Raw genomic sequence first — 13,656 nt, 5'->3', positions numbered from 1 at the left:
AATATTATTTTTGAGGTTAAGTTCCTTAGCTCAGGTTTCTCACATTTGAACGTTTGTATTTCATTAAAAAAACAAAAAAAACAAACTAAATATGCTCTTCTCTTATTTTGAGAAGGCAAGCTGCATCGCAGATTTTCCTGTTTTGTGGCAGAGAGGCATCTACGCAGCCATTTTCTTTTCCACTTTCCAGTTCAGGACTGCGAGGTGCTGGAGCCAAACCCAGCTGACTGTGACACTGTGAGACCCGGACCTGGAAAGGCTGCCTGCGTGGGAAACGCACATTTATCAAATCCGTACCTATTATTGAGCTGAGTCCTCAAACACAACGATTTCACAATCAAATGTGATGTGCAAATATCAATATGTTGGTTAAATGTCCTTTAATTATCCAAAACGACAGGAAAACCCTGTTGGCATCTTTTAGAAAATCCATTGTTCTCTTATTACCGTCGCTGAAAGTTGTAAAAAGGATGACGTAGAAATCCAGTGGCTGATGCAAAAGCACTGAATGACGGATACGGCCGACTTTCATGACAAAAGTTTGGATACAGAAGAAGAGAGGAATGAAAGGAAACAACTGCCGAGGTCACGCAGCATATTGGTTTGTTCTGGGACGGTTGCTGGTGCCATTCCAGACTAAGCCCACTTGGTGTGTGTGTGTGTGTGTGTGTGTGTGTGTGTGTGTGTGTGTGTGTGTGTGTGTGTGTGTGTGTGTGTGTGTGTGTGTGTGCGCAATACCTTCTCAGTCGTAACTCACACTTTAGCCATCTGAAGTATGTATCTCACACACACACACAGACACACACACACACACACACACACACACACACACACACACACACACACACACACACACACACACACACACACACACAGACACAGACACAGACACAGACACAGACACACACACACACACACACACACACACACACACACATTTCGGCATCTCTGGCGTTCCTCTTTAAGGGGTTTGGTGAAGATGAGTAAGTCACAAGATGTTTGAGAAGAATCGTGTCTCCAAACCTTATGAGGGAGCAAATTTATAAATGATTTGGGTAAAAAGAAAAAAAATAAACAACAACAAAAAAAACCCAAAATCATGAATGAAAGCATTTGTGCTGCAACTCTAAGCCATTCTGTATCTGAATCAAAACTATCTGCCAAATCCCTGCACAGCTGCAGCTCAGTGTAAAATGTCCAACCGGTCTGTCTTTATAGTACGTGCGTAATCCGGCGTCCCAACGCGATAAAGTTCTGACACCCTATCTAGATGTAGTTAAAAATTAAAGGCCTCAAATTGAATTTAAGAGGCGCTTCAAGTTAAAGTGTGAGATCCGTTACTGCCGGCCAGCGGTGACTCAAGAGGAGCTTTTCAGCTTTTCAAACAAACGCTGAACCCGATCCCGACGCGTCACTCGTGCTCTGGGTATCACTTCTCTCTTTGGAGAGCAGCGGGGCGGTTGTGCTGTGCTGAGTCACGATTGTTTGAACATTGGAAAGTTACAATAATCTCAACGTGGCGCTCCGCAATCAAGCGTTGAACTTCTTTAGGGAGTCTTCATCGCTGATGATTCTTATCGACAACCCAGTGAGTGACGGGAGGACAATGAAGGCAGTGGAAAAACACGTGTGTGTGTGTGTGTGTGTGTGTGTGTGTGTGTGTGTGTGTGTGTGTGTGTGTGTGTGTGTGTGTGTGTGTGTGTGTGTGTGCGTGTGTGAGAGGGGGCCCTCCTGTTTTACAGGTGAGAGATTACAGCAGATTTCTTACTAGAAGCAAAGTGATGGACAAAAGTGACATTACAAGTAACATTAATACTAATGAAGTACTTTGTTACAATTATTCCCTGATCTTTTAAGTAGAACACAGCTTTTCCCTCCAATCTTTTTCACAATACAAGATCTAGTTGTCAGGATCTACAGTAAAAAAATCTATACGATCTCCTGTGGGTCTTTATAGATTGTCGCACCAGTTGCGCACTGTTACACTGATGGATTAACACTGAAGCTTACTTAACATTTCAGATCCGTTCAGTCATGTATTCACTGACACAAATGTATGATTTACTCAATAAAAGTTTTTTTTCTTCTATGTACTTATTTTTTTTTTCTTTATCATAAAAATAAATAACACAGATCAGTTTAATTTGATTTGGTCTTTTCTTGTTATATTCATAGTCTCCAAGTTGAAATTGAGCTCTTTAACTGATATATGTTGTCGTATCTTCGATTTGCATTACTCTCTAATCCCAATTTAGACCAACCTTGAATAAATGCGTCTCAAAAATTCAAGACTTACAGTGAAAACGCGAGTTCGTCGTATTTAACGAAACAACTTTGAGGTTCTCGGTGTCTTGACGGGATTCAATGATCAAAATAAAGCTGTTCCACTAGTAATAACATACAACCGAAAACTAATGAGAGCTTGCTCTGCGCATTCAACAAAAACCATCTCGTGGAATGTGTAATTTAGCAAAAAACTTCTGGTGGAAAACATGGCGCTCGAAATCATAAATCATATGCAAACAAGCTAAGATGTTTTTTGTTCTTTTTCCAGCGACGGCTGACATTTATGCTAACGTGAGGATATCATGTACACCTCTTACTCAAAAACTAATCCAAGCAAAGGAGGGAGAGAGGGGAAAAAAAACAGATCCTCTATTATGTAAACAGCAACGTGCGCCGCTGCAATTATAATGACTTTAATTCTTTGTTTCTGTTGATTTTGACGGCGGGCACAACAATTTTCATGCTGCCCATAATGACTTAATGGCAACAGCCATTTACTGAGAGTAATTTAACGGTGGGTGACTCAGATGAGCTCTCTTCTAAAATATTTACAGCATTCCCGAGCAGTCAAGAGTCACACTCAACTGCTCACCCTTTTTTTTTTTTTTTTTTTTGTCAGTTAAAAGAGGATTTATGAGAGCAGTGACACCAGTTGTCGCTCCACAACGAGGGCTCCAGAGAGAGAGAAACAAAAAAAAAAAAAAGTGTGAATGATGTCCGATCCCACTCGTGCTTGTGATCTTGACAGTCATTACAGCAGATAGACGCACAGGTGCAGGACTCGGGGAACGCGAGCGCTAATCCTCGCCTCTGCGGGACCCTGGCGAAATGAGATCCCTCTCCTGTTCCTGCGTGATTTCATTGTTTTCATGGTGTGTATTGTAAGCGCCCGCCCACTACCTCCTCTCTCGGAGCAGCTGGATAAAATACACTTGATGATGTGCCAAGTGGGCCTTTTTTTTTTTTTTTTCCCCTCCCCTTCTTCTTCTTCCTTTTCTACGCCTGAGCTGCAAGCGTTTTATCTTTCTCCATTAACCAGCCCTGAACCATGTACAATGATCTCCCGCCGTCCCAGCAGGATGCGGACACAGAGAGGAGACGCAGGGCACCAATTGCTCATGTCAGGGAACAGGAGAGCTGCCACTTCTGCTCCACATTCATCCGCCAGGACGTTCTGCCCGCCGCCGGCTCAACGGCCCCCTCTGCTGGTGGCCCCGCGGTACTGACGAAGTGTGACACTTGTGATGTAGGACAGTGTCTTTCAACCTTTTTTTGAGCCAAGTCACACTTTTTTTCTTTGGAAAAAAACTCGAGGCACACCACCACTATACCACTATATTAACAATATAAAGTCATTCTCATCAATACTTTATCAACAGGAATCAAATAAATACAGAAAAAAAGTATTTCCCAATTTCCTTTTTTTTAATTTTTACTCACTCAGTGTGATACCTGGGCCTGTTTGGATGAACACAGAGCTGAGATCCTGGTTAGCATTCTTCCTTTTCAAAAACTTCTCCATCACCGTCACTGACACAGCACTTTGATACAAGATGGGAGCAGGAGGTGGACATTAACCCCACTGACGTCTTTCAGTTTTGATTTCAACGGCAAAGTTCTGTGCTGCCACCTAGTGGCGAAGAGTATTTATACATGATTACTCTGCAACACACTGTCGCTGTGAGAGCAAATGTTTTTTTAGAAAAAAATGTGAAATTGGATCATTTCCCATGGCACACCTGACTAGATCTCGTGGTACACCAGTGTGCCGCGGCACAGTGGTTGAAAAACACTGACGTAGGAGGTTCAGGTCTTACAAAGCACCTTGTGCAAGATTCTCAATGTCGGTATCAGGAACTCGTGTTTTCTATAACTGATTGAGGGAAGAAAAAAAAAATCTCTTCAAAAACTGAAATTTAAATCAGAAACGGAACAGCTGGGAAAGTTTCACGTTCTGCACCTTGCAGAAAGCCAGCACATGAAGCACAATTTCAAAACGTAAATCCACACATCTGCCACTCCTCTGTTTTCCAGAGAACAGACAACTTTGTATGTGCAAAATGTTAATAGCTGATCTCAACATATTGACCCAATAACCCATTTCAGGCACTGTACTGTTACTTGACGTCTGAAGATCACTGGCACCCTCTACTGGCCTTGACGAAGAATGAACGAGGTTATTACGAAACAATGTTCACAGCAAAACAAGCTTTACATTTATCAATCACATCTTCCCAATCATAGCAATTCTAATATACAGTATTATTTTTGATTTCCCAGAGCCCACTAAGCACAACTTTCCATGCTTTCATAACGATTAGAATTTGAAATAAAGTGAGGAAAAAAACCCCGTCTTATGTAAATCAATATAGAAAATTGTTATGGCTCAGAGCAGGGGTGTAAAATATAAGGCCTGTGGGCAAAAATTGATCCACAAGAGGCTCTAATTGGGCCAAAATTGTAAAAACTTCAAAGAAAACACATATTTTTGTTTAGAAAATGTCTTAAGAATAGTGGAGAAAACACAAAACTGAGACCTGAGTTGATATATCAGTGATGCTGCCATGAAAGATAGCAAACTCGCATTAGCTTGAAAGTCACGTAGTCAAGTTTGTAAAAGCATGAAAAATGCAATAGGAGAAGTTTTGGGGTTTGTTTTGGAACATTTCACCGTAATTAGCACCAGAATCATCAAAATTAACTTTATGTTGAGATTGTTGCAATTTCACACAGTAATCATTTGGTTTTTGCAAAAATTATGGACATTTTCATCACGTAAACTCTGCGCCACAACAAATAAAAACAATAAAGTGTAAATTCGAGGCCGATTATGGTTCTGTTTCACATCTATCGACATCCCCGGTTTATGACATAATGAACTTTCTTTTTCGCTGCAACTGTGGATTCCCCTCAACAGTTGTCTGACTTCCAGTTTTCAGTTTGCATGTTCTCTCTGCGCCTCAGTGGAGCTTTTCTCTCACAGTCCACACACATGCTTGTTAAGTCACGCGGTGACTCTAAATTGCTAACAGTTGTGAACATGTGACTGCGTGTCCCGCGTGTAAAAATGTAAGAAATCTGGAATGGATTCACAAAGCTCCTGTTCTCCAGGTCAAGAAATCAATGCTAATCAATGATACTCGCTGCCTGAGATCTGCTCTCAGGTCAGTTTCTCATCATGCAGCTCAGTGCCTGAACTCAATGACATATTACACAACGCCTCCTCCCGTGAGGAGGTGCAAGTCTACGGCGGGCGCACCGAGTAAACCAGCTGAAGAGCATTTTGTGTCGGTGTTTCTCTGTAAACACACTCACTCCCAACAATTACCTTGTTCACCGTCACTGCAAAGTCTGACGGACGGGGAAGAAAAGTGTCTCGACCGTTTGTTCCGGTTACAATCGCTCGCAGAGTCCCAGATCCTAAAAATAGAACGACGCATCTTTCGCCGACAGAAAAGAGAAACGTGTTATCAGGACACAGAAACTGAACGAGAAGCACTGAAGAATGTGGATTTGATCAGGAGAGGAGCTGCAGTGTTTCTGTGCTCCTGGCTTGTGCCTCTCTGTTGAATAAAGGAAGCCAATATGAGATCTTACATAAACAAGGTTAGAATAACAACTCGGGTCAACACGAGGCTACGCGCTTAATTGCACGGCTGCCAAAAAGCCGACCACTTCATCCAACTTATTTTAGTGGGGTTGGTTGGACTGGGTCCCAGCTGACCCATGTGGTGAAGGCAGAGGGCATCCTGGACGGGTCACCAGTCCATCAAAGGGCAAACACACAGAGAGAAATTCACTCTTGAGAGCAACTTTTGAGTCACTCGTTCATCTCATAGTCAAATAAAACAATTCAACTGTTCAAGAAGCATTGTTATGTCATTTAAACTCATTAACCTGAAGCCAAAGAAGCATTTCCAATCCACTCACATGTGATCTTGGTGAAGCCATGTGATGAAATTAAACATCCTTATCAGAAAAATCTTCATTGAAAATGCAGAAATGGGCGAGGGATAGATTAAAACCCCCAAACTATCGGCACCGGGATCGACCTTCACGGGCCATTATCAGTCCAACTCTGTAAAAAAAAAAAAAAAAAAAAAAAATGCACGACAGCAGCTCCAGCGAAAGAGCACCAAGTTCTGTCGTGAACTCAATGACACCGAAACCTGCAGTAGCAGCCACGCTCACTAGATGGTGACATCCTTCCAGAAAAAAAAATAAATAAATCTAAATAAATAAGATCTGCGCCACTAAGCCAGGAAAAAAAAAAGAAAAAAAACTCTCGAATTACATTTTGGAGGGCTCAAGTTTGGCTTTTAGAATTAAAAAAAACAAAAAAAAAAACCTAGTGGAATGGAGGACACACACTTCAAGGAAGGTTTCTAGTTCAGCTCCACTGGGCGAGGGCAAACAAGTGTGACAGTGGACTCCCCTGTTGACAGATGGACTCTGAGCAGTGAAGACAAGCAGATGTTTTGGGACCCTGGTCTGATCGGGACTACGTCCCCACACACAAACAAGCAAAGAGAGAAGAGGAGACATATTTTTTTTAAAAAGGAGATAAAGTGAGAGTGAGCAACACAGTGGGGAGCAAGAAGGAGAAAGAGTTCAGAGAGAGAGAGAGAGAAGGAGAGGGGGGGGGGGGGTGTTTTTATCCTCATGTGCACTCAGTCAGAGGGGTCAGCGAGTGCGATTGTTCCTGGACTGCCTGTCAAAACAGTGCGGCTTCCACCGAGTCTATTCATCTCCGCCCCGCTCCGAAATGCACGCGCACGCAAACCCGTACTGACACGCTCGCATATGCAACTGCTGCAAATACCTATTAAAAAAAAAAAAAAAAAAAACAGCTTTCAGTAACTATCTTGTCACACCCCCCCCCCCCCCCCCCCCCTGGCAACAACTTAACAACAACATCAACACAGCCCCCCCCCTTTTTAAGACCTGCGTCACTCCGCCACCACCATCATCCACTGCTGTGCTGCGAGTTGGAAGCCCAGTCATAAAAATGTGCTTCTGGCTGGCGGCTGGCTGGCGGCGTGGGAGCGTGGCCGTCGGGGACTCGCGCCGTCTTACCAGGTAGAGGAGGAAGGTGTGCAGGCCGGTGCCGAGGCCCACGGAGGAGAGGATGCCCAGGCCGACCCAGTAGGCGCACCACAGCGTCTTCGTCTCCATGTAGCGCACATACTGCAGGGGCCAGAGAGAGGGACGGTCAACCACATGGCAGAGACACATGCATAGAGTGTGAGCAAAACAAGGGGGGGGGGGGGGTGAGGCAGGGAGGGAGGGGGGGGGGGGGGGTGAGGCAGGGAGGGAGGAGGGGGGGGGAGCGCTCTGAGGGGAGGGAGAGACGGAGGCAGAGTGAGAGAAGGTACGAGAGTGAAAGTGTGCAACAACAAGAGGGCACTTTAAAAAGGGTGGGAGAGGGCAAGTGAGTGGCGGAGGAAGAGGAAGAGAGGAGTCTGTAGAGACAGAAGTTGTTGTTGAGTTGTGGAGGACAAGAGCCGTAGGGAAGGAGTGTTCAGCACGCTGACAAGAAGAACGGCACCATTATTCTTTTTGGTGGCAGCCAAACTCTTACACAACTTGCAGAGAGAGAGAGAGCGAGCGAGAGATCTCCCCTCCTCACTGTCCCCCTGCTCATCCCTCCATCTTATCGCCTCATTCACACTTGTGGTGACAAAAGCAGGTTGTTTTTCGGGAGGAAATATGGAGTGTGTAGATTACGGGAAGCAGGGAGGGGACTGAGGGGTAAAGGAGGCAGAGGAGTGAAGGAGGAGGAAGAGGAGGAGGAGGAGGAGGAAGGGGGGCCTCTGACCTAAAACTCTACTTCCCAGGAAACCCAGCAAAACAAAAACAGCATGTACTCTCCACCTCTCCTCGCTGGCAGACTGCTGGGAAGTGGAGTGCCAGCTATTGGAGATTGTTACGTGGAGTTGCTGAGAAATGATTACACAACTTGACATATAAATGCAGGGGAGGGGGAAAAAAACGGTTTTATGACAGCAGAGGGCTTCAGACTACTACAGGAAGAAGAAGAAGAAGAAGAAGGGGGGGGGGGGGGGGGGGCAGTCATTTATAGAGCACAGCCTCTTGTGATTCAACTGCATGACTCCAATACAATCCCCAACGGATAAAAGCGTTTACAGTAATCAAGCAAATGTGAGGTGTGTGTGTGTGTGTGTGTGTGTGTGTACTCTGTCTACTAAAAACAGATCTGATCAGGCGTGCGCTGCCACGAGATCTCATTGCGTGGAAAGCGAGCGGCAACCCCGTACGTTCACTGACCTCTCGCACAGCATTACGGCACAATCGCAAACAGATGTAAAGTATGCGGTCACCTTCTGGTGCGCTCCCTCCACACGGTAGGCAGTGACGAAGAAGATCAGCAGGATCAGCAGGCCGAGCGCAGTCTGTCGCTGCCGCCAGAGCCTGGGTGATGGAGGACAGGGAGATAGCGAATGAATTGTACGGGCCAAGTGGGCCGAGGTGAGAGGCGACATGCGAACGGGGAGGAGAAAGTCAGAACGCAAGACATTACGGGAAAGCGTGGGTTGAGAGCGTGTCGGGAAGGGGGGGAAAAAAAAAAAGGAGATCTTCTGGAAAACAAGTCCTCACTGGTCGTCGCTGATTGGTAGGCAATAAGTGAAGCAGATGTTGGCGTGATGCGGCGCCCCGGACGCTCAACCAGGGAACACCTGCGCAGTTCAACGCGACCCAGTGCAGCAGCTATGCCCATGAATTCGGCTCCGTGCCATTGGAGAATGTGGTGGACCACCTCAAACTCCTGCTAAAGGCGTGGGAACGAAAGTGGAATTTCATGCAAGGGAACCTGACGGCGAAACGGAGTCAAACTTACAGCCGGACAGGTGGAAACCAGCCAGGTTAAAATAAGAAAAATAGTCCGTATTTCAGTAGAAATAAAAGGTTTTAATTGATTTTGTTTAGCTTGTCGTGCGTTTGGAAAACCAGCTACCTAAATTATGAAATAATGTGTTTGTGAGTGTAAAGGTGAGTTTGTAAAAACGTGCACGCCGGACTTTTCACTGACTTATATATATATATATATATATATATATATATGCATATATTATTAAGGTGACAACTGAAAATGCATCGTTTTTGTGTTTCTGTTTCAAAAAAGTTCCACGTTCACACGGCAATGTTCTGAAAACGACGTCCATTTTACACAGAAACGTCAAAAACGCTGAAAATCATGCCGTTTTGCCACCAGTGGGTGCTCTCGTCCCGAAACCAAAACAATATGCTATAAAACAGTAAAACAAGTAAAGCAAAACAGTTTAAAAAAAAATAAATGGCTATTTGTTTTTGTGTGGAAAAACCTTGTTGTGAAGACTTCTGGAAGTGTGAGTGAGTGTTTAACTGCTTCGTGATTATGAAACAGTAAGATGATGATGATCCATGTGAAAAAAATAAAAATAAAAAACAGCCTCCGGGGGGGGGATGCCGTCGTCACACATGAGAGAAAAAGCTTCTGCAGCTGACGTGAGCGAGACTGTACAACAAGTGTTACCTCTGATCGCAGGCGACCGTGGGAAAGACAGCATTAGTATAAAGGCATGGTGGAAGCAGCATCATAACAAGGGAATGTTTCTTGGAAGTGCTGTAGACTGTGACGTAAATACTTCATCAGTCAAAGATAAGGCGATCAGAATAACCTGATATTGGTGTGCAGTGTGACTGTAAGATTACCTATTTTACGTCATACTGAGGTTACATATTTTCACGACATTCTGTATGGATTTCGGATCATTATGATTACCACCAATACGTTTTATTATTAATTTTGATGAAAAAGGGGTCTTTCTATGACAGAAACACAGCCCATAGGTCAAAACTAACTCGCTTACAAAGTTTAAAAATGACACTGAAAACTGAACTAAAATTCTAAAATAAAAGTACTGCTCATTGTGTTATTGCTTTAATTGCAAGGGTGTCAAATGTAAGGCTAAAATTGATCCACAAGAGGTTCCAATCCGGCCAAACCATTTTGAAAAATGTCCCCTCCCAAAAAAAAAAGATTTCTTTTTTTTTAAGCAAATTTCTCTCTCTCTCTCTCTCTGTCACGCTCTCTGAGTTTGTAAAAATATACACAATGCAACAACAATAGGACAAGTGTTCTGAAATGTTACTGTATTTTGCACCAGAAGATATTATTAAAATGAGCCTTATTGTTAAGACTGTAGATATTTTCTCAAGTAATTGTTTGGTTTTGTGATAATATAGATATTTTCATTGCCAGTACTCTGTGCCACAGCAAAGAAAAAATTCAATCTAAAGGTTATTATGACATTATGTTATTATGTTATTATTATGACTACTTTACTACTATTTCTATTTTACCCACTCAAGATGAAATTGGACAAATGTGGCCCCTGAACTAAATTGTTTTTTGGGGGGTTTTGTTTTTAAGTAGTAGTCACAAAAATTAAACATTACTTGCAAAGTAGCAGATTTTAACCTGAAGAGACACACTGGTGATGATAGACAATGCAAAAAATTTAAGTATATGTAGAAAATACCTACAACTCCATGCAACAGGTGGCGATTTTGTTAAAAATGGCATGATTATTGTGTTGTTGTTTAGTTGTTTTTTTCAGTTCTTTTTAATAGACTTTTCATGCATTCCCACTTTGTTTTCTGTAAAACAAAGGAAAAACATTTGGAGGCTGTGGTCATTTATAAATTAATAGCTTTCATTTAGTGACCTGAGTCACAGAAGACCAAGGTGGGGGCAGCATTTGGCCTTTGAACTAAAATGACTGCAACACCCCTGATTTATAGTATTTATCACCCACTAAAGTGCAAACTCATAAAGTTAATTGAATTCAACAGCAACTGCCGGACATAAGCACTACTTTACGAAATAACAATAACCGATTACTGGCACGTTGTTATTCTTGTACATGAAAACATGTGCCGTCTTCACGTCTCCCATGCTAGCTGTTAGCTTCAACGAAAGCAAAACAGTTTGCTTTTTTTGGGGAAATACGACAAATTCCCATCCTGAGATAAACGTTTCCTTACCTCCATCAGAGCTTTTTGGTCCTTTATAGTTTATCTCAGCATATTTGTTTGTTTGTTCTGGTTTTTTTAGGAGTTCACAAATGCGCTTCTCGTAAGCAGAGATGTTACGAGGAGTTTTGTTTGAGTGCAGGAAAGTGCAACTCCCGCGGGACCTCTGCGGTGGCGTTGAAAATGGCACATTGAAAATGGCTTTTTCACTCAAATAGATCCAATACATTTAAATTAGCTCATGTAATTTGTCATTAATTCACTAATTTAAAGAATAAAATAAGTACATAAAGCATGACTAAACGCAATTATTAAATTGTGTTCAGTCATGCTTTATTTAATAAGAATTAAACCTTTGATGACCTTTGATATATATATACAAACCTTTTTTTCATGCATTACAAAAATAAGATAATTAAATAAAACATCGAACAGTTTGAGGAGCAAATAGATTATTTAATATCCATGTTTCTTACTGGTGGTCTTGAAGAGCCATTTGCTTGAATGTCCCAATGAGCAGCACACCTAATCCAGATGAGTGACTGAAAAGTGCTCCTTTATGGAGGAACAGTAATATCCTTTACCGCTTTATGAGAAAATGGTCCTTCTGACTCACAAATTATAAGTAATTTGCTCATCTAGGGCAGCAACAGTGTCACACTTCTGTTGAGCCTCTGGTTTATAAGTGTGAGATTAGCATTAAATTGCCCGGAATAATTTCTCACAAAATAACAGTCCTTAACACCCCCCCCCCCCCCCCCCCCCCCCCTTTCTTCCCTCCAACCCCCTGATCTGCTCACTGTTTCAAAATCCATTTACATTAGAAGAAAAACAAGTGTTGGGCCACAATACTGGATAGTACGTTGCCCCCGAGGGCCTCCCTGCACACATGCTGTACATTATAAACCACTTCTAATTCATTCAGGATAGAATTCTCTGAACGCTGGTGGACAAAGCCACGATGTGTTCGCATGTCAGGCCCTGCAGCAGCAGCGCCATGTGTTTTGAGCGTCGGTGAAGAGCAGCTTCTCTCCGTCAGAACGCTGCTCGTGGCGCTTGCGGCTCACCACATCCTCTTGTAGTTTAGAAAATAAACACGTTGTCCTGACACGCTCAACCACAGAGCCCCCCCCCCCCCTGAAGAGAACACCCTGACCTTCTTCTGGGCTCTCGGTGTCAGCGGAGATTACAAGGTGTGTAAAAAGACATGGGGAATTTGCCCCCCCAAAAAGGTGAATGTCATGTTGATTTGGTTCTAATCATGTGTGAATTTTTCTTTCACAACCATCATATAGTGTAATTTCCTGAGATGGACACGTCATAACGTCATAAATCAAAAGGCCAGCTGCTCTGCTCTGGTCTCCTCTATGACGGGATCAATGGAAAAATAAGTGGCTTTACCTGTTTGACCTCCTGTTATGTTCATGGCAATATTACCAAGTGCACGGTTGCATTTGCACATTATAAACTGCTGGATTCATTTAATTACCCTTTTCAGGTTTATACAATTTAATTCATGAGCTGGTTGATCCACAGTGCTGAACACAAAAAGGCTGAAAAAATTAATGATCTACAAATCTTACTGCTTCTGAACTTTTAACTAACAGAATAAAAAACAAACAAACTTGAAGGTCCAATATCTATTTAATCTTCGTTTCTTTCTATTTTGTTTACACAATACTTGACCTCAGCTCATGTGAGCCATGGTTCGGACAGTTCATTCTTGGTTATGTAGTTTTTTTAGTAACCTGTATGCTGGTTGTTATTCTTGTTATTTGCACCCTTGTCAACGTTGTCACCTGAACTGCTTTAATACAATAACTCCGTTTTACCGGAATACATTCAGGAATTCACTCCTGTTGACCAAAAACAGCTATATATAAAGCAGCTGGATGAATGGAAATCTTTAAAAAAGCCTCAGTTTAAGTCAGTCAAAGTGAAACGTACTCTTTATTTTAAAAATTCAAAGTCATATTGTCAATTGACTTTCAGTACATTCAAAGAACATCAGCAGCTTGTGTTCTGTACGGTTGTACTGATGATTTCACATACATCTTCACACAGAGGTGGACAACAGTTTTTTTTTGTGTTTTTTTAAGTGCAGAAAGTTGCTGTATCAAGTCTGCCTTGTATCCTCACCTGCTTATCCATGAGTTCAGGGTGACGAGCAGCTCCAGAGTGAAGTAGTAGAGTGTCTGGACGGGCTTCTTCCACAACACCAGGGCCTCGTGCTCGTCCCTGTCCTTCTGCTGCCTTTCCTCCGTGGGACACTCTGAGTGTTTTCATGGAGAAACACACGTGGAGAGCACACACAAATGAACACATGAGGATTCA

The 13,656-nt window shown here is 42.8% G+C and overlaps 1 protein-coding gene across 1 annotated transcript in view; it reads right to left on the bottom strand.

Annotated features, from left to right (window-relative positions):
- LOC308139588 (vacuole membrane protein 1-like) overlaps positions 1-13,656 on the bottom strand; it is a gene marked incomplete at its 5' end in the record, with an annotated part of 58,902 nt that overhangs the window by 45,103 nt on the left and 143 nt on the right. Inside the window, 3 exons of the mRNA XM_080509050.1 lie at positions 7,363-7,473; positions 8,628-8,718; positions 13,462-13,594. Coding sequence (XP_080365176.1) covers positions 7,363-7,473; positions 8,628-8,718; positions 13,462-13,594 — 335 coding nt within the window. The remainder of the gene's footprint in view (positions 1-7,362; positions 7,474-8,627; positions 8,719-13,461; positions 13,595-13,656) is intronic.

Source organism: Blennius ocellaris (assembly GCF_963422515.1).
Source record: "Blennius ocellaris genome assembly, chromosome: 14".
Classification (NCBI taxonomy): domain Eukaryota; kingdom Metazoa; phylum Chordata; class Actinopteri; order Blenniiformes; family Blenniidae; genus Blennius; species Blennius ocellaris.
This window is presented reverse-complemented; position numbering and strand designations above follow the sequence as displayed.